The sequence below is a fragment of the Dipodomys merriami genome, unplaced genomic scaffold, assembly GCF_024711535.1.
Source record: "Dipodomys merriami isolate MVZ:Mamm:240054 unplaced genomic scaffold, mDipMer1.0.p SCAF_78, whole genome shotgun sequence".
In the NCBI taxonomy this organism is placed as follows: domain Eukaryota; kingdom Metazoa; phylum Chordata; class Mammalia; order Rodentia; family Heteromyidae; genus Dipodomys; species Dipodomys merriami.
In genome coordinates, this window is record NW_027206379.1 from 2,277,416 (window position 1) to 2,305,139 (window position 27,724).

Below are 27,724 nucleotides of genomic sequence, written 5' to 3' on the forward strand. Positions count from 1 at the left end.
TGGAAAGGATGGATAAAATATGAATGTTTAAGCTTTGTATTAGAGCAGGAGGTGGCAGAGGAGGCAAGAGAAAAGTATTCGTCATTTCTAGTCAATAGGCCCACTTGTCCCTGTTTTGTTTTGCTTTGTTTTGTCGGTTGCTGGGCTTGAACTCTGGGCCTGGGTGCTGTCCCGGCACTCTTCAGCTCAAGGTAAGTGCTCTACTGCCTGAGCCACAGCGCCACTTCCAGTTTTCTAGTGGTTTATTGGAGACAAGAGTCTCATGGACTTTCTTGCCCAGGCTGGCTTTGAATCGAGATCCTCAGATCTCAGCCTCCTGAATAGCTAGGATTTCTGGCGTGAGCCACCGGCGCCCGGCTTGTCCCTGTTTTTTATTGTTGCTGTTGTTGGCTGAGGAGCCTGAACTGCACGAGGCCTGTGCATTGCTGCTGAGCTTTCCTGCTCAAGCCTTTAGCGCTTTACCACTTTGAGCCACTCATGGCTTTTTGGTGGTTAACTGGAGAAGAGTCTCCCAGGCTTTCAGGAGGTATGAGGAGGGAGGAGGGGGTTAGAAAGGGAAGAGAGAGAAATGCTCACATAATTTAATACGTAAAGCAAGTCACAGGTGGACATAATGAATACATGTCCCTCTAAAGAAAGTTCCAGTTTGTAGCTAGTAGGCAAGGAGTCTCAGAATCACAGCTGCAGAGACTCCTGGACCTGAAAACAAGAGCCAAAAACCTACCTGCCACCAGTGCTCCAGGTGAGCCAGGCTCACAGACCTCATCTTAAACCAATGATTCCTCTTAATATTATCACTATAGAATACGAAGTTTTTTCTTTGTTTTCCTTTTTCTGTTTCCAAAATGTAAAACTGTTAAGTGTTAAGTGTTCTAAATAAGTGTTTGTGCAAGCATGTCAAACCACTTCACCATTAGCACACACTGCATAGGCTGGAACAGGTCAGTCAGTACCTCGCTGTTCGCAAGGCATTCAACCTACCTCACAGGGTTGCTGTTGTAAAGACCGTCAGACTTTGAAAAATGCCTTGAGCTCCTCGAAGGAAAAGCGCTACATAAATAAAGAACAATAAAAAGCTATTTGTACAACTTGTATTTGTAGTTTAAATAGACTTAATATTTGCTATAGTAGAAATCCTTAAGACGGTATTTAAGAACCTCATGAAGCCCTGGGTAGGCTTAACAGGTAACACTGCCAGGTCTTCCCATCGATTAAATTAAAAGGCCTGAAATATCTTCAGGCATTCTAGTCAAGCACCTGTCTTTAAGTGATAAATATCTACCAGTGGATATGAATAAAAAAGACATGCATAAGTAAAATGGAAATGAGTTACAGTTGTGAAGGGATGAGGAAGGGCTGTAAACTCATATTCAAATTAGAAAAGTTCCAAAGGAAAGTCCCCTGAGACAATTCTTGTTGCTTTATAATACCATTTCCTCAGCCTTCTGCTGGCCCAAGTCTCTTCCACTTAAGATACTGTGAAGTATCAGCACACTCTGCCTAAACAAGAGGCATTATTGAACACCCCCCCCCCATGTTTACAAAACCCTGCCCCCAGCTCCCTGTGGAAACTCAGAGCTATTATCAACAACTCTATTCAAGAATTTAAGTTTCGTAACTGCAAGTCAATTAAATCTGAATTATCCCCAATAAATTAAAATTAACATCTTATCTATACCAAGTACTTATGCTTAGTAGGTAAACATAGGAATAGATGAAATGTAAGCATTCAAAGCCAGCAACAGTGGGTGGTACATGCCTGTGATCCAGAATTCAGGAGGCTGAGGCAGGAAGATTGAAAATTCCAGGCCAGTCTGGGCCATATAGGAAGACTGTCACAAAAGCCCTTTCCAAACTAACAAACAACAGTTCTCAAGATAGAGCTAGTTGTGGAAATTCTCAAAATCACTAAACATAACTTTTTTTCTTTTTTGGTTAGTCATGGGGCTTGAACTCAGAGTCTGGGTGCTATTCCTGAACGTTTTTGCTCAAAGCTAAAGCTGTACCAAGTTGAGTCACAGCTCTATTTCCAGTTTTTTTTTTTTTTTTTTGTTATTAACTGGAGGTAAGAGTCTCAGGGACTTTCTTGCCTAGGCTGGCTTTGAACTGCAATCCTCAGATCTCAGCTTCTTGAGTAGCTAGGACTACAGGCATGAGCCACCAGTACTCTGCTTAAACATGATATTTTTAAGTCTTATTCCTAAAGGTAAGCTGAAAGAAATAGAGGGGAAGCAAAATGGTATAAAGAGAAACTAAAAAAAAAAAGGCCCACTAATTACAAATATATTAGCCTCAACAAAGACCACTTACACAAGTAAACAGACAGTACACAAAATTAAAATCCAGGATCCATTACCTTCCCATCACTTCTTTTACATCCCAAAGATGGAGAGGTCCATAAAATGATAACTTAGGAGTATTTTATAAACTTCTCCAATAAAGCACTGTTGGTTTTCCTTATTTTCCTTATTATCTTGAAAAATGATTTAAGTCAATATTCTGGTGAGTTCTTGCTCAAAAGACAAAGAGCTAAAAAGGACAGTTTTATCTTCAAGTAAGTGCACTAAGACAAAATGAAAATGTGTACACTTCCCTAAGTTGATTAGCTTGATTGATAGGGATTTCAGCGCACTTGTGGGCACAGTTGAGTGCTGAGTGCTTGCTTTACACAGACAAGGACCCCAATTCCACCCCCAACAAAGCTAGGGGAAAAAAGATTCCCAAATGCAGCTGCTGCTCACAGGCGAGGGCTGAGACCCACACTGAAAGCCTCAGTGGGGGACGAGAAGGGTGTCACCTGCATCATCACTCTAGCCTGAAGCCAATCTGCCAGGAGAAGGCGGCTTTGGATACCTCTCCACACACTACTTTAGGAACTATTCAAATTGTAATGCAATGTTGCAATGAAAACTGTGAGCAAATATTTCTTCTGCAGGGTTAGCTTTTATTTTAGATGCTTCAATTTCTGTGTGTACAGGATGCATTTTGACTTAAAGAGTCCTTAGGCTATTGAGGTCTTAAGTTGAAATGGTAATTGTGTGGTAATTCTGCACTTCACATTTCATTTTCCCTTCTTTCATGGCCTTGGGAATGGAACCCAGAGTATTCTGCATGGAGGCAAACGCTTCTGATTTCACACTTTATGAATACATGGTTTTAAGTGAGCCATCAGAAACTATAGTTAGGAATTTCTTATCCACAGGCCACATCACAGACAATAAAAGCCACAGACCTGATAGATTAAATCTAACTATGCCAAACAGTCTGGGAAATGCAAAGTCCTAGATCCCACCCTAAAACTACTGACTAAATCTGCATTTTGAAAGGTTGTTGGTGACTCATACTAAACTAATGATAAGCATCGATGACCTGAAGAACTTTTGTAAAAAATTAGTGTTGACGAACAACAAAGAAAATGAAATTGTTTGCTTGTTTCTGTGAACAAATAGCCCGAGGATATAATATACATAGTTCTGATGTGATTCTAGTCAATACAACAAGGACGGGTTATGCTTTTCAGCCTATCTAGTCCCAATGTTCCATCAAGAAATTGTAAATGATTAATCGCATTCATCTTTATATTCTACATTTCATTGTCCATTTAAGAAAAAAATAAACAGCATGTTTTTCTTGGCTAAAAAAAAAAAAAAAATTAGTGTTGAGTACTGGTGGTTTACACCTGTAATCCTAGCTACTCAAGAGGCTGAGATCTGAGGATCATGCTTCAAAGTCAGCCCAGGCAGAAAGGTCCATGAGACATCTCCAATTAACTACCAGAAAAGTGAAAGTGGTGCTGTGGCTCAAGTAGTAAGGACTAGCCTTGAGCTGAAGAGCTGAGGGACAGAGCCTAGTTTAAGCCCTGTGACCGACAAAACAAAAAGGCTGGATAAACAGCTGTTAGGTTTGGGTAAACAGCTGTGGTACTCAGTATACATTATGTTGGAGAGCCGGGAGCCCGGTGGCTCACGCCTGTAATCCTAGCTACTCAGGAGGCTGAGATCTGAGGATCTTAGTTCAAAGCCAGCCCGGGCAGGAAAGTCAGTGAGACTCTTATCTCCAATAAACCACTAGAAAACTGGAAGTGGCGCTGTGGCTCAAGCGGTAGAGCATTCGCCTTGAGCTGAAGAGCACAGGGACAGCGCCCAGGCCCAGAGTTCAAGCCCCACGAGGGGAACACTGAGAGTGAGGGAAGGGATGACACTGTCCAATAAGAAATGTACTCATTACCTGACTTATTAGACAGTAACCCCTGTGTACATCACCTTTATAACAAAACAAAACAAAAACCCTAGAGTGTTTCCTATTGAAGTAGCCAACAACAGGTTAACCCTTCATCCTCCGGAATAAAGCACAGGGATTTCAGAATAGAAGTTATTTCACAAGTCATTAATTTTGATGAAGTCATTTTCCAAATTTTCCATATCCTTGTATCTCAATATACAAGGCATAATCAAAATAAGCCCTGAAATTTTATCACCGTTCAATGGCTCCAGGCCAAAATTAAAAACCTTTGTAGTGACTCAGAAGACTACTACAGTATGTTTAAAAAAAAAAAAAAAAAAAAAAAAGAGGAGGGCTAAAGGGTGACATAAAATCTGTTAAGGTCTTCTAGGAGAAGAATACACTGGTCTCTCACGTTCATGAGAACAAAGGAAACGGACATGGAATACTTCATTTCAGTGATTAAAGAGATAAGAGCAGGACATTGCACAAAAATCCCAAAGGTACCTTATTACCTATTTCTAGAGTCAAAATACAGTCAATGAGTGAAGAATGTGTGTCTTGTTTTAATCTTAGCAAAGGATAAAACTAAAAGGAGCAAAAAGGGACACGTTTCCTCTGGCCCCCTCTCCTCACCAATTCCTATCCCCGTTAGCGCTCTTCACCTGGTTTACTGAGTTGTCCCAGACTCTAGGCTACAAAATGCCAGTGTGGGTGTGATGGGGAAGAGAGGAAATGGGCCAGGCTGGCTTGCCACTCTTAAACCCCTGCTGGCATGATTACCCACCAGACTCAAAACCCTTTGCCCTGGAAGCAGAGATAAAAGCTCAAAGCCCTATCCATTTGGTGACAAAAACAATATAAAACAATGTAAGGATCTTTTTTGAGAGATGATATTTTGAGAAAGAGAATAAAGGAATTAGCGACCTCAGATGCTAGAGGATGAGAGATGTCAAGATTGATATAACAGTAATTGGTAAATAGAGCATCTGACACTAAACACACACATCTGTTTTGTTTTGTTTTTTACCTGCATCCTGAATATAAACATGCCCTTAAAAATATTCCCTTTATGATTACTGGCTGAAGTGCAAGTTAAACATGAAGGCAAAATTCCTACATTCAGAGACTTTTTTAATACATCGGTACTAGAGCTTAAACTCGAGCTGGACACTCTCCCTTAGCCTTTTCTGCTCAAAGTTGGTATTCTACCATTTATTTAAGCCACAACTCCAGCTTTTTGCTGGATAATTGAAAATAAGAGTTTCCCAAGACTTTACTGGCCCAGCTAGCTTCAAACTGTAATACTTAGATCTCAGCCTCCAGAGTAGCTAGGATTACAGGTGTGAGCCACCAGTGCCTGCTTCAGTGGCAATTACTTAAAAAATCAAAGTCAAAACTGATGCAGCCTACTATTTAGGCTTGGAAAAAAAATCTACTTTCAAGATTGTTCATGATTCTCTTGACACATACAGACCCTTATTTCTATATCATAGCATTTTTCTTTTATGTCATTTAAAATTTTGAACAAAATTTTACATTAGTACAAATTCAACATCATAATCTGTTCCATTCAGGAGAAAGATTTAACATTACCTAGTATTCATTTTGTGTGTTTGAAAACCTAAATAAGGATCAAGAACCAAACTAGTTGCTAAGTCGTCATTTTCACAGAGTTCCTTGGCGGACATTCCAGAAGATGGTACGTAGCGACTCTGTCCTTCAAATCCTGAGTTGCCATTACCTGTGAAATGCAAAAGAAAGAAAGAAAAAGTAATTCAAACTGACAATTACTTAAACCTATCATAAAAATCCTGAGATTCATTTTTCATTCAGGCTAGTAATCCAGAACTAAAACTGCTTATTTCAATTAGTAATCAAGAAGTTAATATTTCTTGCATGAAACAGAAAAGCCAATGCAGTAACCCTAACTCTAATTCTGATATTGACAGAATTTGGGTAACTGACAGTATTATCAATGTTCCTAAGAGTGAGGTCTGGATAGACAGAGTAACTGAGAAATAAGACAGGATGTTCCCCTAACAAGATAGCACACAGGGCCAGTGCAGGCAGGGAGGGCCAGGAGAGGAACGCAGGTCAGTTTCTGTGGTGTCAGAACTACTGATCTCAAGTACAAAACAGAGTGGAAGAGTTAAGGTCAGCTTCCTGCTTTGGGCATCTGAATTATTACTAGCCCCTTGAGGCCTTGAGGTTAAGAAATGCCCATGATTGCAAAGTGAAGCAGAAAGAAGTGGAGAGAAAAATGACAGGCTTGCTTCTAACTAACTTCTGAAACAATTTCAATGAATGGACTGAAAAATGCAACTGAAAGAAATGGGTTTAAATGGAAAAGCAAGGTCGGGAGGGCAGACCAAATTCATGGGGACGGCCTCCTCTGCCCTGGTGAAACTATGTGTCACTGAAAGCCTGCCCATGGAATTAACCATTACCATTCACAGAGGACGCTAGCAGTGTAACTAGGCTCTCACAACCAAGAAGCAGTACTAGGGGCATAGCTCAAATAGTAGAATGCTTTCCTAGCAGATGGGAGGATCTACCTCAATCCCTAGTGCAGAGGTTTAAAAAAAAAAAACAACAAGTGGAAGAATTTGACTCTGTGAAGTTTAACTTGCTTTTTATATTCCTCCACAGAATGAAACACACGTAGGTCCCTCCAAAGGCAGGTTTATGATTCTGCAATCAAATTAAGCACATAGGTAAATAAAGAACTATTAAAACTTTTTTTTGGCCAGTCCTGGGGCTTGCCCTCAGGGCCTGGCACTGTCCCTGAGCTTCTTTTGCTCAAGGCTAGCGCTCTACCACTTGAGCCATAAGGCCACTTCCAGCTTCTTCTGTGTATGTGGTACTGAGCAATTGAACCTAGGGCTTCATGCATGCTAGGCAAGTCTCTAGCATTAAAGCCACATTCCCAGCCTGATTTTTTTTTTTTTTTTTAAAGAAAACCAGCAGATTTCTCTAACAAAATAAGTAGAAATTGAGAAGGAAAAGGGGAATGCAGGGAGTACCCACTCCCCGCATCAGGTGGGAGCAGAGGCTCCGTAACAGCGTTACTAAAATAGAATAACCTACATTATACATCCAGATTTGTGTAACAATCACTCAAAAAAGAAACTCCGTATTCATTACAAGGCATACCTATCATCCTCCATACTGCACAGTCCCTGGCAACCACTAAGGAGTTGCTTATTCTGAAAACTTCACATACATGGATTCTGCAGTGTGTGGCTTCATGACTGGCTTCTCTCTATATGAGCATGTTTTTCCAGGTTCATCCACGTGATACCATAAATCAGTACTTCCTCCTTTATTATTTTTTGTCGTCCGTGGGGCTTGAACTCTGGGCCTGGGCCCTGTTCCTCAGCTCTTCAGCTCAAGGCTAGTGCTCTACCACCTGAGCCACAGCACCACTTCCAGTTTTCTGGCAGTTTATTAGAGATAAGAGTCTCACGGACTTTTCTGCCCAGGCTGGCTTTGAACCGTGATCCTCAGATCTCAGCCTCCTGAGTAGCTGGGATTACAGGTGCGAGCCACCGGCGCCCAGCTTTTCTTCCCTTATTATAGTCAATGGTATGCCATCATATGGATGGACACATCTTGCTAGGTGGCTGTCTGAGTTGTTTGCACATTTTAGCTACTATGAATAATGCTACTATGAACATCTGAGTACAGTTATTATGTGTACATGTTTTTCAATTCTATCTACAAGCAGAACAGCTGTTCATACAGTAACTCTTTGTAACATCTATGGAACTTCCAAATGTTTGCCCAAGTGGAGGTTACATCCCCACTGCCAGTTTAAGAATTCTAAGTTCTCTGCATCCTTGTCAACACAAACTACCCTTTTATTGTTGTTTTCTTTGAGGTATAGTCTCTCTATGTTGCCCAGGGTTGGCCCTGAATTGAACCTCCTGCTCCAGCTTCCTAAGTGTTGGGATTACAGGTGTGTGCCACCACACTTGCCAGTGTCTGATTCTAGACATCTTAGAAATCTCATGGTTGATTTACATTTCATAGTGATTAATGATGTTAAACATCTTTTCATGTGTTTAATGGCCTCTGCATCTGGAGCAAGTTGTGTCTATTCAGATCCTTTGCTCATTTTAAAACTAGATTTTGTCTTTTATTGTTGCCTTTGAAGAGTTCTTTGTATACTTTGGATTCTAGTTCTTTGTGACACACCATTTGAAAATATCTCCTGTGGTCCCCTTTGCTTGTTAGTGACCCTTAAAGGATAAACACCACTTTGATGGACTTTGTGTTGTTCCTGTCTGTATATTTAATGTCATATCTAAGAAAACAGTGTCTAATCCAAAGACAGGAAAAATTATGTCAGGATTTTCTTCTAGGATGTTTATAGGTTTTGCTTTACTTTTAGGCCTTTGGTTCATTTTGAGTTATATTTCCACATATGGTGTGAGCTGTGCATTCAACTTACTCCATCACTGTCTTGATTATCGCAGCACTGTAGCAAGCTCTGAAACCATAAAGGTTTAGTTCTTCTTTGTTCTTTTGTAAGATTGTTTTGACAATTCTGGGTCTCTGAAATTTCCTTAAGCATTTTAGGGTTGGGTTGTCATTTTTTGTGAAGAAGCGACTTGGGATTTTGATAGGGACTCTGCCAACTCCATGGACCGGTCCAGGAGTATCGCCACCAGATCAATATTGTCTTCTAATCAATGCACATCCATGTGATCCACTTATTTATTTAGGTCTTAAGTTTCTTCAACAGTTTTGCAGCTTTCAGAGGTAAGTTTTGTGCTTTTGCAGGTTTTATTCCTATCTTTTGAGATGTCATTGTAAATGAGATTTTTGTGTGTGGTACTGGGGATAAAACCCAGGGCCTTAGCCATGCCAAGTGAGTGCTCTACTTTAGGAATTTTAGGGTTTTTTTTTTTCCTTTTTCTTTTTTCCTTTTTGAGGCAAGGTTGCTTATATAGCCCAGCTGGCCTTAGACTCCTGAGGGCTAGTATTAGTTTGGTTTTGACATGCTGACTTTGTATTTTGCAACTCTGACCAACTTGCTTATTAACTGTAATAGTTTTTTGGCAGGTTCTTCAGGGTTTTCTATACATGCAATTTTGGTGGTGACTCTTGATTTTTCAATTTAATTGGATTGAGAGGCCTAAGAGATCAGTAAAGTAAACCCCTGGTTTGTCTGTGAGAGTGTTCCACAGATTATGAGGATTCTGAATTAATCCCTGGTTTAATCAACCGATAGATTCACAATTTAAATACACCACTGGGATGTGACTGAACGGTAGAGGGTGGGGCCCTGTGGGGGAAAGTAGGTCACTGAGGACATGTATTGGGGGATTTTTGTTGGCCTGCTTATTCCTGCTGCTGCTTACTTTGCTTCCTGTCTGCCAATGCTCTCTGCCATGTTTGGCTTTCTCCCCTGTCCACACAATGGAACCTGTAGTCCTAGCTACTCAGGGAAGTCTATGAGACTCTTATCTCCAATTAACCATCAGAAGTGGAGCTGTGGCTCAAAGTGGTAGAATCCTACTAGCCTTCAGCTAAAAAAAAAAAAAAAAAGCTCAAGGAAAGCACTACAACCCTGAGTTCAAGCCCCACAAACAACAAAAAAACTTTTCTCAGGTGTTCTAACAGAGCAATAATATAAGTTGCTTTTCTACTTCTTGCTGAATCTTAGGTGGGACTAGGATTTGGATGCAGGGTCGTATGCTTGCTATGCTAGCACTCTACCCTGAGTTATGCCTCTCATTGGGTTTTATCTGGTTTATTTTGGAAATAGGAGTCTGACAGACTTTTTTTCCCCCAGGTTGGCTTTACACTTGGATCCTCCAGATCTCAGCATACTCATAGTTAGGATCACAGGTGGGAACCACTGGTGCCTAGCTGGTTCATTTTGTTATGCAACTGCTCTTGATAGAACCTCTAGCACAGTGATTATAGATGTGGTGAAATTGGATATCCTTGTCTTGTTCTTATATCTTAGGGAAAAGCAGTTTGTCTTATCACAAATCTGGTATCAGCTCTCTCATGAACATCCTGTATCAGGTTGAGATTTCTTCCTATGCTAGTATTGTTTCCCATCCCAAAAGTGTGTTAAATTTTGCTAAATTCTTCTCCCAAATCTACTGAGATGATTGTGTGATTTCCTTTTTTTGCCCTTTATTCTACTGGTCTAGCTTATTGTACTGATTTTCAGATGTTACATCATTCCTGCAATAAGTACCATTGGGGTCATGCTATAGGATAAATGGGTATACTAGCACTGGGTCTCATGCCTTTGTTTGGCTTTTTCACTCATGGCTGGTACTCTACCACTTGAGTCATGTCTCTACTTTCAGCTTTTTGCTGGTTATATGGAGATCAGAGTCTTGAGAATTTTTCTGCACAGACTGGTCCAAACCTTGATTCTCAGATCTCAGATTTCTGAGTAGTAGGATTATAGGTGTGAGCCACCATTGCCCAGCTAGAATCTCTTTCATATGCTACTGGAAATAGACACACACACACAATTTAATTTTTGGATGGTGCTAAGTATTGAACTCATGGCCTCATGCATGCTTGGTAAGCACAACACCAACTGAGCTACTTCTCAGCTTGATTTGTTAGCATCCTATTTACAATTTTTTTTTTTTTTGGTCTGTTGTGGGGCTTGAACTCAGGGACCTGGATGCTGTTCCTGAGCCTCTTTGTGCTCAAGGCTATCACTCTACTACTTGAGCCACAGTGCCACTTCAGGTTTTTGAGTAATTATTTTGAGATTAGGCTTTGAACTGCAAACCTCATATCTCAGCCTCCTGAGTAGTTAGCATGACAGGTGTGAGCTACTGGCACCAAGCCTTATTTAGAATTTTTATATCCATCTTCACAAGAGATATTATAGTTTTCTTGTAATGTTTGGTTATGGTAGTAATAAAATGAGCTATGAAGTATCCCTTTCTTGTTTATTTTTTGGAAGAGTTTGTGAAGAACTGGTATTAATTTTTTAGACATCTTAAAGAAGTCATCAATAAACTATGGGTCTGAGATTTTTTTGTGGATAGGTGTTTTTTTGGTTTTATTTCTCTCTCTCTCTTTCTCTGTTTCTTAATCCTGGGGCTTGAACTCAGAGCCTGGGCATTCCCTAGCTTTTTTGCTCAAGGCTAGTGCTCTGCCACTTGAGCCACAGCTCCACTTCTGGCTTTTTGGTGGTTAACTGGAGCTAAGAGTCTCATGGACTTTGCTGTCCTGGCTGGCTTTGAACTGTGATCCTCAGATCTCAGCCTCCTGATTATCTGGGATTATAGGCATCAGCCACCTGAATGTAGCGCCTGGCTACATTCTTTTGTGTATCACTATGGTTTGAAGTTAGGGCTTCACACTCATTAGGAAGGTGCTGTACCACACTAGGCCCTGGTTTTGTTTTATTAAACTACTGATTCTGGCTGGGCGCTAGTGGCTCATGCCTGTAATCCTAGCTACTCTGAAGGCTGAGATCTGAGGATTGCCATTCAAAGCCAGTCCAGGTAGAAAAGTCTGTGAGACACTTATCTCGAATTAACCACCAGAAAGCTGGAAGTGGCACTGTGGCTCAAGTGGCAGAGCACTAGCCTTGAGCTGAAGACCCAGGGACAGCACCCAGGCCCAAAGTTCAAGCCCCACAACAGACAAAAAAAATAAAAAATAAAAAATTACTGATTGTGGAGTTGGGGTGTGCTCCACAGCAGAGTGCCTGCCAAAAAGGCAGGCCCATGGGGCTGGGAAGGTGGCTCAGTGGTAGAGTGCTTGCCTTGCATGCATGAGGCCTTGGGTTCGATTCCTCAGTACCACATAAGTAGAAAAAGCAGAAGTGGTGCTGTGGCTCAAGTGGCTAGCCTTGAGCTGAAGAGCTGAGGGATGGCACCCAGGCCCAGAGTTCAGGCCCTACCACTGACAAAAAAAAAAAAAAAGCAGGTCCTAAGTTTAAATCCCAATACACTCTCCTCAAATTTACTAATTCAATCTTGTATTAGCTCTATTTTTATTTACTTAATCATTTGAAGTAGCTTATTCTAGAAGCTGTATCTATTTTATCTAAGTGTGTAGTTGTTGGTGTTATTCCGTTATGTCATCTTTTATTTTTGTAAGGCAGTAGGAATGTCTTTTCTTTTATTCCTAGTCATTTGAGTCATTTTTTTTTGCTTTTGTTGATCATTTCAAATCATCGATTTTTATTTATGCCAACTGACTCTATATTTTTTTCCTACTCTTATATTAACTTCTATCTTTATTAATTTTCTTCCTTCTACTTGCTTTGGGTTTGGTTTGTTATTCTTTTCCTAATATTCTAAACAGAAAATTAAGTAATTGGTTTGAGACTCTTTTGTGGTGGTTCTGGCTGAATACCAGGGAAGTGTATTCAGTTGATCCCCACTTGAGCCATGACCACCCCCCCCCCCTTCTTGTTTTAGTTATTTCTTAGATAGGACTGCATGTTTTTTGCCTGCACCAGCCTCTGTCCATGATCGTTCCATGTCTATTTCCCACATGGCTGGACTTACAAGTATAAAACACCATGCCCAGTTTATTCTTGAGATAAGGTCTTGATCATTTCTTTTTGCTTGGGCTGGCTTTGAGCTATGAACTCCCAACCTCTGCTTCCTATATAGTTGGGACTATAGGCATATGCCACCATATCTAGCTAGAACTCTTTATTCACCTCAAAGTGTTTTAGGGTCTTTTGACCCACTGGTTATTTAAGAGCATGTTAATGAATTAGTAAATTCCCCAAATTTCTGTTACTGATTTCTCCTTTTTGGGGAGTAGGTGGGAGATAGTCCTGGGGCTTTAATACAGGGCCTGGAGCTATCCCTGAGCTTCTTTTGCTAAAGGCTAGCATGCTACCATTTGAGCCACACCTCCACCTCTGGCTTTTTTACTAGGTTATTAGAGATAGAGTTTCATAGACTTTTTTGCCCAGGCTGGCTCCAAACCAGATCCTCAGATCTCAGCCACCTGAGTAACTACAATTACAGGTTGTGAGGTTACAACGCTCCATTTCTGGTTTCTAATTTTACACCATTGCAGTTGGATAACATACTATGTATAATTTTCAATGTTCTGAGTTTATTGAGACTCGTTATATGGCCTGCCATCTGGTCTGTCTTGGACGATGTCCCATAAGTACTTCAGAACATGTATTCTGCTGCTGTTGATCCTCTGTCTAGTTGTTGTATCTGCTCCTGTCTGTGGATATTGATGTATCCATCCATTTCTTTCTTCAATGTCAGTTTCTATCCCATGTTTCTTGGGGGCTCTGAGGTTAGGTACAGCTGTTGTATTTTCTAACATGGAGCACCTCTCTGTGTTCTTCTGTTTTTCTTCATCTCTGTGTCTTTTTGACCACTCTTGCCTAACAACATTCCATGCTGCTGTCTCCATGTCTTGGGTTTTCCCAACTTATCCTATGTTTACATGGCAAAGTGGGATCCATGTAATGATCATTTTCTAAGTTCTTATGTATTTCCAACAATTAAAACTAAAACCTTTCTGCACTTTGATGCATAAAAACATGACAATGTATTCCTAACAACTGATCACAACTGAGGAGGAAACCATATGTGCTGAGCCCTCAAGGGAAGAAAGCCCGTGCTGACACAGACCACAGCCTCAGGTGAGCTGGTATCTATCTATGCAGAAGAGAGACCATGTAGTCTCCAGTTCACTCCTATCCTTATCCCAAACAGGAGCTATGGTGGTTCGCTACAGAAACAGTGACCTGGTCTGGCATGAGAAGAGTAAGGGCAGCCTGGGCCCAATGAACCGCATGAACCCCTACAGGGTAAGGAGAAGGAAATGAATGGGAATTGGTACTCTATGTGAGAGTGTGCTGAAAGCTCAGGCTAATTAAACTAACAGCAACCTGCCAATCCTAACATTAATTAAGAATATTCAATGATGGCCAGATTACTGTTGAGAGAAAGAGAATCTGAAACTCTTAACATGGACACATACTTTTGGACCATTAGATAAAATCATATGTTTAGGCATTTTAGGATGAGAAAAACTAAGAGACTAGTGCCAAACCTACAATGTTCTGAGTTCTCAAAAAACAGCCTCATTTCTGTGAAGCAGTGCAGAGGTGACACTAAGTTGCTTCACTGTGGGGACAGGCGGTGCTCAGTCTATAGTCCAAGCTGGCCTGAACGCTACATAGCCAGGTGAAGCCGGAACTTGTAAGTCTGCTTCTGCCTCCCAAAGGCTAGGATTACAGACATGTACCACATGCCTGGCTCTTAAAGCAGTTAGTTCTATCTATTCTCCATTTTCCTTATTATACACATTAAAACCTAATATTCTACTCATCACATAAGTTAGAGGTGACTTCATTATTTATATTATCCTATCAAACATTTATGGACGTTACCAAAAAAGTACACACATACTTACATCAAAGGTAAAACAGTAAGATCAATGGTATTTTAAAGTTTTTATAGAAAAGATCAACCATTCAAATACAAGTTCTAAGAAATACTATGTTATAGATTTTTTTAAAGCACAATTAAGATTGTATACAGCATTAAAATTCAATTTTATGTAGACCAGTTCCTTGGGAAGTTGAGGTAATAAGATCACTTGAACCAGGAGATCAAGTCCAATCTGGACCACACAGATAGAGGATCCTGTTCTGGGGGAAAGTGGTGTAATAAAAATATAGCTTTGAGAACAGAAAGATGATACTGTTAACTATGAGAATGTGCTAACTTGTTTTGATGACAAAAAGAGAACAATCCACATTGCAAACTGGAAAGAATTGCGGCCCCACACCAGAATGAGAACAGTGATAGATGACATGTACATACATCTGCTTGACCTCCTCTCCACTGTGTTTCTGCCAGTCTTCAGGGTATCCTTGCCCGTGTGCTGTAATTTTGATTGATTCTGCTGATGGTCATTAGACAACTTGCCTCCATTTCTCCTGCCATTCACCACCATGTTCTTGGATTCTCCCAACCACTTCATACCCACAGACAGCCTGACCCAGGTGCATTTAGTCACTCTCTTCAAATAGCTTAGAGAATAATTGCAATGTTCTCTCCTAACAGAAACAAAATATGAAAAACAAAACAAAATGGAGGTAAATACATGAACGACCATGCTAAATAGACCATAAGAAAGATACGTGACTGAAATTAACTTAATAATTATGTCTCCACACTTGTATAAACTGTCATGGCTCCTTCAACCATGTCACAGGATCCTGGACTACATGTCCCAGACTTTACAAAGCAAATTACGTAAGGCAGAAATTCATTTGGACTTATTTGGCCCAACAAATATTTATCTTTCAGTTACCAATCAATAAGAATTATCTTTGCCTTATATGCTGATACCTATGTATAGCTCTATAATTTGCTCAAATGGTTTATTTTGGTAATGGTCTATGAACTCTGTTAATAAATCTATAAGGAAATTACCTCTTTTGTCCCAAGGAAATTTTATAAAAGGCACATAAGGCAAACTTTTGTCCACCATGGTAAGGACCTACTATTATGCTAGCTAGCTATCACTCATAACTTACAGCATAAGAAAACTACAAACTAAATTTAATAGAGGGACAAGAATAAGGCATATAAAGGATAAAGGACTATGCATCTTTTTTTTTTACTGTTAGTTTGAAGTCACTGTTGAAGGTATTTAAGGTACCAATGTACAAGTATCAAAGTAGTGACTACATGGAAATCCTGCCTTATGGTTGGTACCTTAACAATGGCAGTAATACCAAGAGACTATATGATATCTTTGTTAATGAAGAGATGCCCCTCACAATCTTTATTTTAATTAGATGGAGTTGAGAACTGAATGGTTTGGGTAATGAGGGATATAATTTATAAAGAACTTTGTAAATGAGGGTTTCATGGATGTTTGCTACTAAATGGATGAGAAAAAAAAAGATATCCATGATAGTGCTATATGAAATTTTTTGGGGGGGGGGTCTGGTCGTGGGCCTGAACTCTGGGCCTGGGCGCTGTCCCTCAGCTCTTCAGCTCAAGACTAGCGCTCTACCACTTGAGCCACAGCGCCACAGTCTGGCTTTTTTTCTTTTTTGTTTATGTGGTGCTGAGGAATTGAACCCAGGGCCTCATACATGCAAGGCAAGTGCTCAACCACTGGGCCACTTTCCCAGCCCTTTATGAAGGAATTTTGGAGGTGTCACTCAGTGGCAGAGTGGCTGCCTAGCAAATATGAAGCCCTAAGTTCACACACACACACACACACACACACACACACACACACACGCACACGCACATACGCACGCACACACGCACAGTGCAGATAAGGCTAGGGATGTAGCTTAATGGCAGAGCACTTGCAAGGCATGCCTGAGGCCCTGGAATTAATCCCCAGCAACTTCCCCTCCCCCCGACAACACAAATTTAAAGTAAAAAGGCCTAAAGGCCTTTTGTGGGGGAGAGGGGTCACAGGGCCTGAACTCTGGGGCTAGGCACTGTCCCTCAGCTCTTCCACTCAAGGCTCATGCTCTACCACTTGAGCCACAGCACCACTTCTGGCTTTTTCTGCTTATGTGGTGCTGCGGTGCTGCGGAATCAAACCCAGGGCCTCATGCATGCGAGGAAAGCACTCTCCACGGAGCCACCTTCCCAGCCCCTAAAGGTCTTTTTAAAGGAATTACAAAAATAAAGACCTTCAAAGCTAACAGCAACTCCTTCAATATACAGAATGTGCAGTGTGTGGCCACACACTCAAGGCCATGTAATCAATCTGCAACAGAAAGTTACAACAGGTGTGTGTGTGTGTATGTGTGTGTGTGCGTGTGCGTGTGCGTGTGTGTGTGTATCCTAGGGTTTGAACTCAGGACTTAGGCATTGTCCTGAGCTTGTTTGCTCATTTGAATCATTGGAACCACAGCTCCATTTGCAGTTTTTTGGTGGTTAACTGGAAATAAAGGTCTCACAGACTTTCTTGGCCAGGCTGGCTTCAAACCATGATCCTCAGATCTCAGCCTCTTGAGTAGCTTATAGGTATGAACCACAGCACCCTGCTGCAACAGTACTTTTATCCAAGGGTCTCTAAACTACAAGAAACATAGTCAATTCCCTTTACCTTATATAAGCACAGAAAAGTAAACGTGGTCAGTTCCTGGGGGAGAAGATGCTGACCTCACACATATAAGCATGTATCCTACTACTGAGCTTCACTCCCTGGAAATGCTTATCTGGATGTGCCTCAAAACCCCAAACAAATACAAACCCTCAGAATTCTTTGTGTGAATTCACAGTAAGATAAAATGTGCATGTGAGCAACATGATCAAATGAAAGGTAAAAGAATACCGGACTGAGGTTAAGGATAGTCTTTCAATTGACCTCTAATATGTTTTTTTTCATGGTCCCTTTTCTATTTAAATTTAATTTATATTCAGCTTTTAATGTGCTTGTCTTTTTTTTTTTTGGCTTTATGTTTAAAACCTCTCTCTCTCTCTCTCTCTCTCTCTCTCCCTCTCCCTCTCCCTCTCCCTCTCCCTCTCCCTCTCCCTCTCTCTCTCTCTCTCTCCTTTTCTTTTGCCAGTCCTGGGGCTTGAACTCAGGGCCTGAGCACTGTCCCTGAGCTTCTTTTGCTCAAGGCTAGCTAGCACTCTACCACTAGCTAGCTAGCACTCTGCCACATTCCCTGTCCAAACCTTTTTTTTTTTTTTTTTTGCCATTTGTGAGGTCTGAACTCTGGGTCTGGGCGCTGTCCCTCAGCTCTTCAGCTCAAGGCTAGCACTCTTCTTGAGCCACAGCGCCACTTCTAGCTTTTTCTGCTTATGTGGTGTTGAGGAATCAAACCCAGGGCCTCATGCATGCAAGGCAAACACTCTACCACTGAGCCACCTTCCCAGCCCTGTCCAAAACTCTTTATTGTTATAATAAAGGTAAAGGGTTACGTGTACATAAGTCAGGTAATGAGTACATTTCTTTTTGGACAATGTCATCCCTTCCCTCATTCTCTCCCAGGAATTGTGCTTGTCTTTTGATTCTTCTTATAGGCTTCATTAAACCCACAGGGCATCAGTGCTACTCAGATTCCAAGAAAGGGCAAGTAAGACTACATCATATTTAAGCCAAACAAAATTTCTGTGCCATAATTTTTCTTTAAGTTTTGACATGTTTCTTGCCTGATAGACAATAAAATGGGCAAGCAAACTTATTCTTTCAACACTAGCACTTGCATCCCTTAGAAGTCCCATTAAAACAGCAATTTTACTCAGAGGAAATTCTATCCACCTAATTTTTCCTAAGAAGTAGGAAAAGTCCATCAACACAGCATTTCAACATTACCACAGTTCAGCCCATTAAGCAGAACAGAGGCTGAGATCCAGTATAGTTTATACTTATTTCAACTAAATGTGGGTTATCGGTCAAAATAGTAAGAACTATCATTTGGGTCTCATATATATGGTGGCAGATGACTACTACTGCTTCAGCAGAAGGTCTGCAGTGTACCAGGCATCTCACAGAGTGAGGCGGAGGCATTAACACAAGTGTGTGTACATGTGTCCAGACACATACTGTCCATGTGTGTGTAGAACAGCGGGCAAAAAGGCAAAAGACCTTACCCACCAAGCTCACAGATGAACATTGTATAATTATATGAAAGTAATTGTGATAAAGTCATCAATAATTTGGCTGGGTGCTGGTGGCTCACACCTGTAATCCTAATTATTCAGGAGACTGAGATCTGAGGATCACAGTTTGAAGCTAGCTCTGGCAGAAAAGTCCCCATGAGACTCTTATCTCCAATTAACCACTCAAAAATCGGAAGGGAGCTGTGGCTCAAAGTAGAAGAGCACTAACCTTGAGCAAATTGCTCAGGAACAGCGTCCAGGCTCTGAGTTCAAGCCCTACGACTGACCAAAAAAAAAAGGTCATCAATAATTTAGGAGTTATCTATCAATTTTTAGCTAAAAATAAACATTATTCATTACCAGTCATCATTTTGCTGCCTGGATGAATGTGGAATCTGTTCTTTCATCTTTCCTATAGGACGCCAAAAGCTATCCAATCAATACTAATGCACACTAAGAAGGAGCAGGAGTTAAAGACATCCATTGAAGTGAGATCTAAAGGCTTCATGGCCACCAAAGAGGCTTTCTTGGTACAGTGTGTCTGCCTTACAACACATGAGTCCATAGAGAAATGTCTCATTGGTCATGGCTGGCTGACAATATCTGAATATTAACTACTGAGTATATTTAGAAGTATAACTTATTCTCTCAATTTTATTCCAAAACTGGCAGGAAAAAAAAGAAAGTAGTACTGGCCACTCCTTAAGTGGCCTAGTATCCTAGGCCATCATCTCTGTTCTGTTCATCTCTTTCTCAGTTCTGATTTCCCAATATAAAAATGTCAGAAAAGTTTTAGAAAGCCCTACATTCCAGATGCCAGTGCTGCAGACACTGAAGGTGCAGTGGGAAAGAACAAGGCTTCTGCCCTCATCCATGGGACTTTCAACTGAAAAAGTAAGAAATACTTTGTTAGGAAGAAACTTACTAGTAATGAAGCACACTGGAGAAAGTAAAGCAGTAAACATGGCAGAGAATGTTTCAGGTAGAGGAGGTGATCGCAGCTTTTTCTAGGAGCACTAAAGGGAAGCTGGCAGCAATTGGAACTGTTCACTAGGTCAGAGGAGGTAAGTGCCAAGGCAGAGGCTGCAACAGCCCAGGAGCACAACTGAGACTTAGGCACATCCTCTGGATGACCTGAAAAGCAGAAGACTGAAAGGACTGGCTGTGGTCTTTCTGTGGTCTTTCTCTTCCTCTTCTGGTCCCCAGTGCTTTGGAAACCACACAAAACCAGTTCCAAAAATGGCACAGAAATGCCATCAAGAAATCGGATCAGCCGGGCACCAGTGGCTCACACCTGTAATCCTAGCTACTCAGGAGGCTGAGATCTGAGGATCGCAGTTCAACGCCAGCTCGGGCATGAAAGTCTGTGAAACTATTATCTCTAATAAACCACCAGAAGGGGCTGGGAAGGTGGCTCAGTGGTAGAGTGCTTGCCTTGCATGCCTGAGGCCCTGGGTTCGATTCCTCAGCACCACATAAGCAAAAAGAAAAAAAGCCGGGGGAGGGGGGGCTGGGAAGGTGGCTCAGTGGTAGAGCGCTTGCCTTGCATGCCAGAGGCCCTGGGTTCGATTCCTCAGCACCACATAAGCAAAAAGAAAAAAGCCGGAAGTGGTGCTGTGGCTCAAGTGGTAGAGCGCTAGGCTTGAGCTGAAGGGCTGAGGGACAGCGCCCAGGCCCAGAATTCAGGCCCCATGACCAGACCCAAAATAAATAAATAAAAATAAAAATAAACCACCAGAAAACCGTAAGTGGTGCTGTAGCTCAAGTGGTAGAATGTTAGCCTTGGGCTAAAGAGCTGAGGGACAGCACTCAGGCCCAGAGTTCAAGCCCCACGACTGACAAAAAAGAAAGAAAGAAAGAAATCTGATCACAGCCAGGGGCCAGTGGCACAAGCCTGTAAGCCTAGCTACTCAGGAGGCTGAGATCTGAGGATCTCGGTTCAAAGCCAGCCCAGCAGCAAAGTCCATGAGACTCTTATCTCCACTAAACCACTCAGAAAAATGGAAGTGGCGCTGTGGTTCAAGTGGTAGAGTGCTGGCCTTGAGCTGAAGGGGTGAGGGACAGTGCCCAGGCCCAGAGTTCAGGCCCCATGACCGACAAAGAAAAAGAAAGTAAGAAAGAAAGGGGGGGGGTGGGAGGGAGGGAGGGAGGGAAAAAGAAAAAAAAAACCTGATCACAAAGAATCTCTTAAGGGGATAGAACCCCAAGGAGAAACAACAAGAAGGGCTTTAAGATGCAGCCAAACAATGCCAAGGCCATGAGAGCTCATGTAAAGCTGTCAGGCCCTCATAAAACCCAAAGAGGCCAACAGATGCAAGCTCCCGCATCCTGCCCACATCACCCACCAAGTCCTGGAAGCATATCTGCATCTATACTGCCAAGGGTCACAGGTTCCGCCTGCCCAAGGCCAAAGGCCAACCTGCAGCCCCAGCTTCCACTCTGACAAACTCCTGCTCTGCTTAGGATCGCAAAGTTGTCCAACCCCCAATGAAGGCTCCATCGTAATGTAAGGATGGCTGAATGGTGTGACACCCTGGCTGCCATGTGCCGGGGCTGGTTGTCCTATGTTGTTTCTACAGAGAATAACAGGGTCCAATTTGTCTTTTGTTGTTTTTTTTTCCAGTTTTGTGTGAGTGAGAGAAAGAGAGAGAGAGAGAGAGAGAGAGAGAGAGAGAGAGAGAGAGAGAGAGAGAGAGAGAGAGAGAGAGAGAGAGAGAGAGAGAGAGAGAGAGAGTGTGTATACTGGGGCTCAAATGTAGGGTCTTTTACTCTCCGATATTTTGCTTGCAGTAGGTGCTCTACCACTTGAGCTGCACTTTCGGCATTTTGCTAGGTCATTAGTGGTAAGTCTCATGGACTTTCTGCCCAGGCTGGCTTCAGTGCACGATCCTCAGATCTCAGCTAGGATTATAGGTGTGGACCACTAGTCCCAGGCTCCAACTCAGTTTCAAAGAACCAATGTGGCAGCCTGCTGTGTGGAGAGTTCACAAATGAATACTTTGCCAGAAGCTACTACTGGGGGGTTTGAGCTTGGTGTCTAGCATTTGCCTAACAAGTGCTATACTTGAGCCATGGCCCCTCCCATACATAAGTTAATACTTTAAAAACTAAATTGTAATGACAGCTAGGTGTTGGTGGCTCCTGCTGGTAATCCTAGCTACTCAGGTGGCTGAGACCAGGAGGATGGCAGTTCAAAGCCAGTCTAGGCAGAAAAGTCTGAAGACTCTATCTCCAATTAACTAGCAAGAAAGACTAGACTGGAGCCAGACTGGCTATCAAGTGGTAGAGTGCCAGCCATGCACGAAAAGAAAAAAAAAAAAAAAAAAAAAAAAAAAAAAGCCAAGTGAGAGCTTGAGGCATCAAATTCAAGTCCAAAATCAAAGGGGAGCAGGGAGTTATAATAAAGCCACTAATAATTTCTAGAACAAGACAAAGGAGAGAAATGGGTGACTGTAACAAATGGAAGAACTAGTGGGCTTGCAGCAGCACAGAGGGAAGGTGTGGGTTTCAGGGTCCTTGCTGCAGGTTTTACTGACAAAGCCCCTGCTCACACTGAAGTGGAAGTGAGAAGTGACAGAGAGGACTCAAATGTGCTTCCAAAGAACAGAATTCATGAACACAAGCAGGTGGCAAAGACTGTAGGCAGGTCACATCTGGTTATTTCTGAGGTTCAGGTAGAGTAGGCAGCTGATACAGGCCTGGGGTATAGGTCCAGACTAGACCCAGGAATCTAGGGCCAGAGCACCAATGAAGTAATGAAGGAGAGAATGGGTGAAGTAAGTCCAAGAACTGAGGGGACCCACTGATCATGCAGTCAAGATAAGCACAAAGCGGCCAGAACAATGAAGAGAGGCAATCAGCAGGGAAGGAGGGGAGCAAGCGCAAGCCCAGGACAGTGCTTCAAGGGATCAAGCTGGGCAAAGGCTACGGAGGCCCAGAAAGTACATCTCTCTTTCTAAGTCTTAACTTCTGGATGGGACATGATGACAGAGCCCTGTTCAGAAACTAAACAAATGTCTACATGAGACAATGTCTTGACACACGGGCTGAGGAATACAGCAGGCTTTTGCTTCATACACAGAAGAAGAGTCGAGGAATAGCAAGTTTCACATGCCAGAAGACACTGAGCTTTGTCTTCTAAGTGTTTTCAGAGACTAAGTGAACTCTCTGGATTGAGTACCATAGGTCATATGAAGAATGGAGTGAAACTCCAGGGCCTTGGCCCTCCATATGTGTGTGCTCACTGCGGCTCTAAGGAAACAGGCAGCAGTGTTCCTCAGAGGCCGACACCACTGACATCATAGGAGAAGTGTGTAGGTCACATTCTAGTGACAAACAACATGAGGGTGGAGGGTAACTTAGGATCAATGCGAAAACACCCTGAAAAGCTTGTATTCATGGACATATTTAAAGAGTTAAGAGGAGCCTGTTATAGGTGTTTCGCCTGTAAGCTGAGGCTCGAGGATGGATGTTTGAAGCCAGACCAGTCAGGAAAAGTCTATGACTCTAATCTCCAATTAATTACCAAAAAGCTGAAGTAGAACGGTAGGTCAAGTGGTAGAGTACTAACCTTGGCCAAAAAAGCTAAGGGATAATGCCCAGGCCTTGAGTTCAAGCCACAGTATGGACACCAAAAAAAAAAAAAAAAAAGGTGGCTGTGGTGGATTTGTAATTCTAGCACTCTGGAGACTGTGAGTTCAGGGCCAGCCTGGACTACATTGTGCGAGCCTGTCTCCTCATTACATCATAATAGCACTAAAGAAGAAAACCACCCAATACCACCAGGTGCAGTTTCAACCAACACTACCAACATCTATCTTTAGGAGGGTCAGATGACTTAAAATTTGTGTGTGTATAAGTATCTGGAAACACAAAAACCTCAATAGTTTCACAAGTTTCAGAAGCAAGTGTAGCTATCTCGAGGGAAATGTGCCAGTTCACATGATGTGCTTGCTCTACGCCCATGGTGACAGGTTGTTAACATGTCAATCCCTTCTCTTCACAGTCTCTTTATAAGAGTATATACTTTCAATAGGTTTTTGTTTTTTCTTTTTTTTGGGTGGGTGGGGGGTCGGTCGTGGGGCTTGAACTCTGGGCCTGGGCACTGTCCCTCAGCTCTTCAGCTCAAGGCGCTATGCCACTTGAGCTACAGCGCCACTTCTGGTTTTCTGGTGGTTTATTGGAGATGAGTCTCATGGACTTTCTGCCCAGGCTGGCTTTGAACCCTGATCCTCAGATCTCAGCCTCCTGAGTAGCTAGGAGTGTGTGAGCCACTGGCAACTGGTTTGCATAGCTTATCTTAAGAGAAATTACCCAGTGGTAGGGAAATACTCCTCAAGTGGTTGAAAAATAAAACAACACACATTTTTTAAAAACAAGTTCTAACTTGTTAGAGGACAATAAATCTTTATTTAAAAAAGTGAAAGCAAATGGTTCAGTCACAATTTGATAAGAAAACAATACACCAAACGGTTATCAAATCAGTATTATTTCTGGAGAATAAAATGATAAGCAAAATTTACAGAACATATACTCAATTTTTCAAAGTGAACATGTGTTGCTTTTGTAATTAAAAAAATAAAGAGAAATAAAGACAAAAGCAAAACAGGTTGGTAGCTTCCCACCATGGAGCCTGGGTCGCTTCTAAAGGGCTCGCTAGCCCTGCTCAGTGCTCTGCAAACTTCCTAGATGTCCTTGTCAGATGCTTTAACCCCTTCCATTCCTCATGGTGCTCATTACAGCCATATCCACTCCTTGTAATTACTTGAAATATCGCCTCCCTCACTGCAGCATAAACTAGGTAAGGTACACATGTTTACTACTGGAGCCTTGTACAAGACTGGTCATAATACAGGTCTATTCATATCATACCCTGTATGTGCTATGAATAAAATCTAAAAGCTATATCTTATCCCAACTGATTATTTGATCTTTCCTCCAAATCTAAAATTACAGAGGAATTCCACATATATCAAGGAATTTCAAATCAATCTTTACCAACAGCTATTCTACCAAGTCCATCTGCAATCAATGTATACTCAAGTCTCTGTGGAGTCCTAAAGCAGTAATTCTAGAGACCAAGCCAATATAAGAGGCCCTGCAATGCTGTCATAAGCAGCTATGATCGATATCCCATAATGAGACTGTAACAGTTTGACAGGGCAATTGCTCAGTTGCCAATATGCTAGAGAACTACCATGGGGGGAAAAAAAACTACCATGAATTCATGTTCATATCTGACCCTTATTTCTGTTCAGAAAAGTCTCAGCCTGGTGACAGTGGTTCTCATCTGTAATCCTAGCTGCTGAGGAGTCTGAGACTTGAAGATCAAAGTTTGAAGCCAGCCCACGCAGGAAAGTTTGTGAGACTCTTATCTCCAATTAAATCACAGAAAAAGCAGGAGATGTCAATGTGGCTCAAATGGTAGGGTACTAGCCTGAACAACAGAAGCTCAGAGACAGAACACAGGCCCAGAGTTCAAGCCTCAGGACTGCAAAAAAACAAAAATAAGAAAAAAGTCTCACCCTTGAGAAGCTAGATGACCTGTCGGAGTAGCCTTCCGAAAGCTTCCTAAGTTCACAATTATACCTCTACCTAAGGCAGAGCTGTCTCACTGTAAAACTAGAACTGTCTCACTGGAAGACTGGAGCTGTCAGGCTAACTCAAATGCCAACTGGATATCTAGCCTTATCAACTCAGTAGCAAAGAACTGGTCTCTCCATGCTTGCCAAATAACAACAATGTCCAAGTTATTATCTGGTTGCCATTCCTGCTTTTCTTCTCTAGCTCTGCAGGGTTTCAAGCTCAGCTGCATTCTGTTTCTACTACTCAATAGTTCTTCCACACGTGGTCACACCCTCATCTGGACCACCAGGAGATACAGGCCTGCAACCAAGGACACTTTAATAGCACCCCATCTGCTTCCCTTTCAGAATAAAATGATGGCTGGAGATACCATCATAAACTTCCAAACCACTGATCTGATCCTGGTAAACTGGTTGAGCTAAGTCATCTAAAGGAGACAATGAGAGCCTGAAAACAGAGCCCAATTTTATCAGCCCCTAATCTTTGGGATCTGTGACGGTTATCTTATAGGAAAAGCATCTCTGAAGATATTATTAAGGATTTTGTTCTAAAAGAGACCTACCTGGATCACACCTAATTGGTCCTGAATGCCATCACAAATGCCTTTGTACGAAAGCCAGAGAAGCTAGATGCCAGCTACTCAGGAGGCTGAAATCTGGCCAGAAGCCAGGCAGAAAAGTCCCTGAGACTCTTAGCTCCGCTAAACTACAAAAAAGCTGCAAGTGTAGCTGTGGCTCAAGTGGTAGAGCACTAGCTTTGAGCAAAAAGACTAAGCCCTTAGTTCAAGTCTCAGGACTCACACACACACACATGCAGACGGAGGGAGAGGAAGAGGAGACTGGACATCATACAGAAGATCAGAGGCACAGACTAGAGCCATGCAGCCACCAGAAACTAGAAGAGACAAACATGAGATTCTCCTCTACAGCATACAGACCCAGTGAAACTGCAGTTGCACTTTAGGTCTCTGCAATTGTAGGAGAAGACATTTCCATTGTTCTAAGTTACCATGTGTATGGTTATACTTGCTACAATAGCCCTGGGAAGCAACTGCAGAGACCATGAAAATCAAGGAAAAGTGTTTCCCAGTTACCACATTCCAGAAATATATAAAATTCTAACACATACAAAAAAAAAAAATCACAACATGTTTAAAATAAGGGTACCTAGGGGAGGAATTCAAAGGCCTAACTCCTTTAATCAATTAAAGTACTGTTTATCAAAACCAATACCAGGAAGTGGAAATATATTTTAGGAGGGTACAGGAATAGGTGAGCAAATGTACTCGTTATATTCAATACATATTATGTAAAAAATGAACTATGTGATTTGAGGGTAGGGTGGGGAGGGGAAAATGGGGGGGGGGAGGATGGAGGGGGGAAGGAAAGATGGAAGGAGTCACACTGATTGATGCACTCACAAACTGACTTAGGGAATTGTAACCCCTTTGTGCAATTACTTAACAACAGCAGTAAAATTAAAATAAGGATATTTAACTTTTTGAGTTGCCTGTCTGCGCAGGCCCCCGCCCCCCAACCTGGCACTTCAGCTCTGAAACATAGCTACAGATATATGGATTATATTTTTTTGTGTTAGTCCTTGGGCTTTGAACTCAAGGCCTGGGTGCTGTCCCTGAGCTTTTGTGTTCAAGGCTAGTGTTTTACTACTTGAGCCACAGCTGCACTTCTGCCCTTTTTTGGGTGCTGAATTGGAGATAAAAGTCTCACAGACTTTCCTGCCTGAGCTTTAAACTATGACCCTCAGGCCGGGCGCTGGTGGCTCACGCCTGTAATCCTAGCTACTCAGGAGGCTGAGATCTGAGGATCGAGGTTCAAAGCCAGCCCGGGCAGGAAAGACCGTGAGACTCCTATCTCCAATAAACCACCAGAAAAAAAAAACCAGAAGTGGCGCTGTAGCTCAAGTGGTAGAGCGCTCGCCTTGAGCTGAAGAGCTGAAGGACAGTGCTCAGGCCCAGAGTTCAAGCCCCACAACCGACAAAAAAAAAAAAAAAAAAACTATGACCCTCAGATCTCAAATGCCTGAGTAACAGGATTACAGGCATGAGCCATGCCAAGTCCCTGGCTGAATTTAAAAAATAAAACTAGCTAGCCAGGCACCAGTGGCTCATGCCTGTAATCCTAGCTACTCAGGAGGCTGAGATCTGAGGACTGTGTGGCAGTAAAGTCCATGAGACTCTTATCTTCAATAAACCACCAGAAGACCAGAAGTGGTGCTGTGGCTCAAGTGGTAGAGCGTGCGCCTTGAGCTGAAGAGCTGAAGGACAGTGCTCAGGGCCCAGGGTTCAAGCCCCATGACTGAAAAAAAAAAGTGTAATTGAC

General features: G+C 42.2%; 1 protein-coding gene and 1 long non-coding RNA gene across 5 annotated transcripts in view; one reads left to right on the top strand and one right to left on the bottom strand.

The window, feature by feature from the left end:
• Window positions 1-27,724, top strand: part of LOC138818568 (uncharacterized) — a 75,105-nt gene that overhangs the window by 43,299 nt on the left and 4,082 nt on the right. Inside the window, exon 3 of the long non-coding RNA XR_011369192.1 lies at window positions 13,920-14,014. This is a non-coding gene — a long non-coding RNA (uncharacterized lncRNA). The remainder of the gene's footprint in view (window positions 1-13,919; window positions 14,015-27,724) is intronic.
• Window positions 1-27,724, bottom strand: part of Kmt5b (lysine methyltransferase 5B) — a 62,387-nt gene that overhangs the window by 24,113 nt on the left and 10,550 nt on the right. For 3 of the 4 annotated variants that reach the window (XM_070009480.1, XM_070009481.1, XM_070009482.1), the window contains exons 2-4: window positions 15,036-15,271; window positions 5,818-5,965; window positions 982-1,050 (exon numbers count right to left, since the gene is read on the bottom strand). In XM_070009480.1, coding sequence (XP_069865581.1) covers window positions 982-1,050; window positions 5,818-5,965; window positions 15,036-15,271 — 453 coding nt within the window. The remainder of the gene's footprint in view (window positions 1-981; window positions 1,051-5,817; window positions 5,966-15,035; window positions 15,272-27,724) is intronic. The other variant, XM_070009483.1, reaches the window with a different exon arrangement.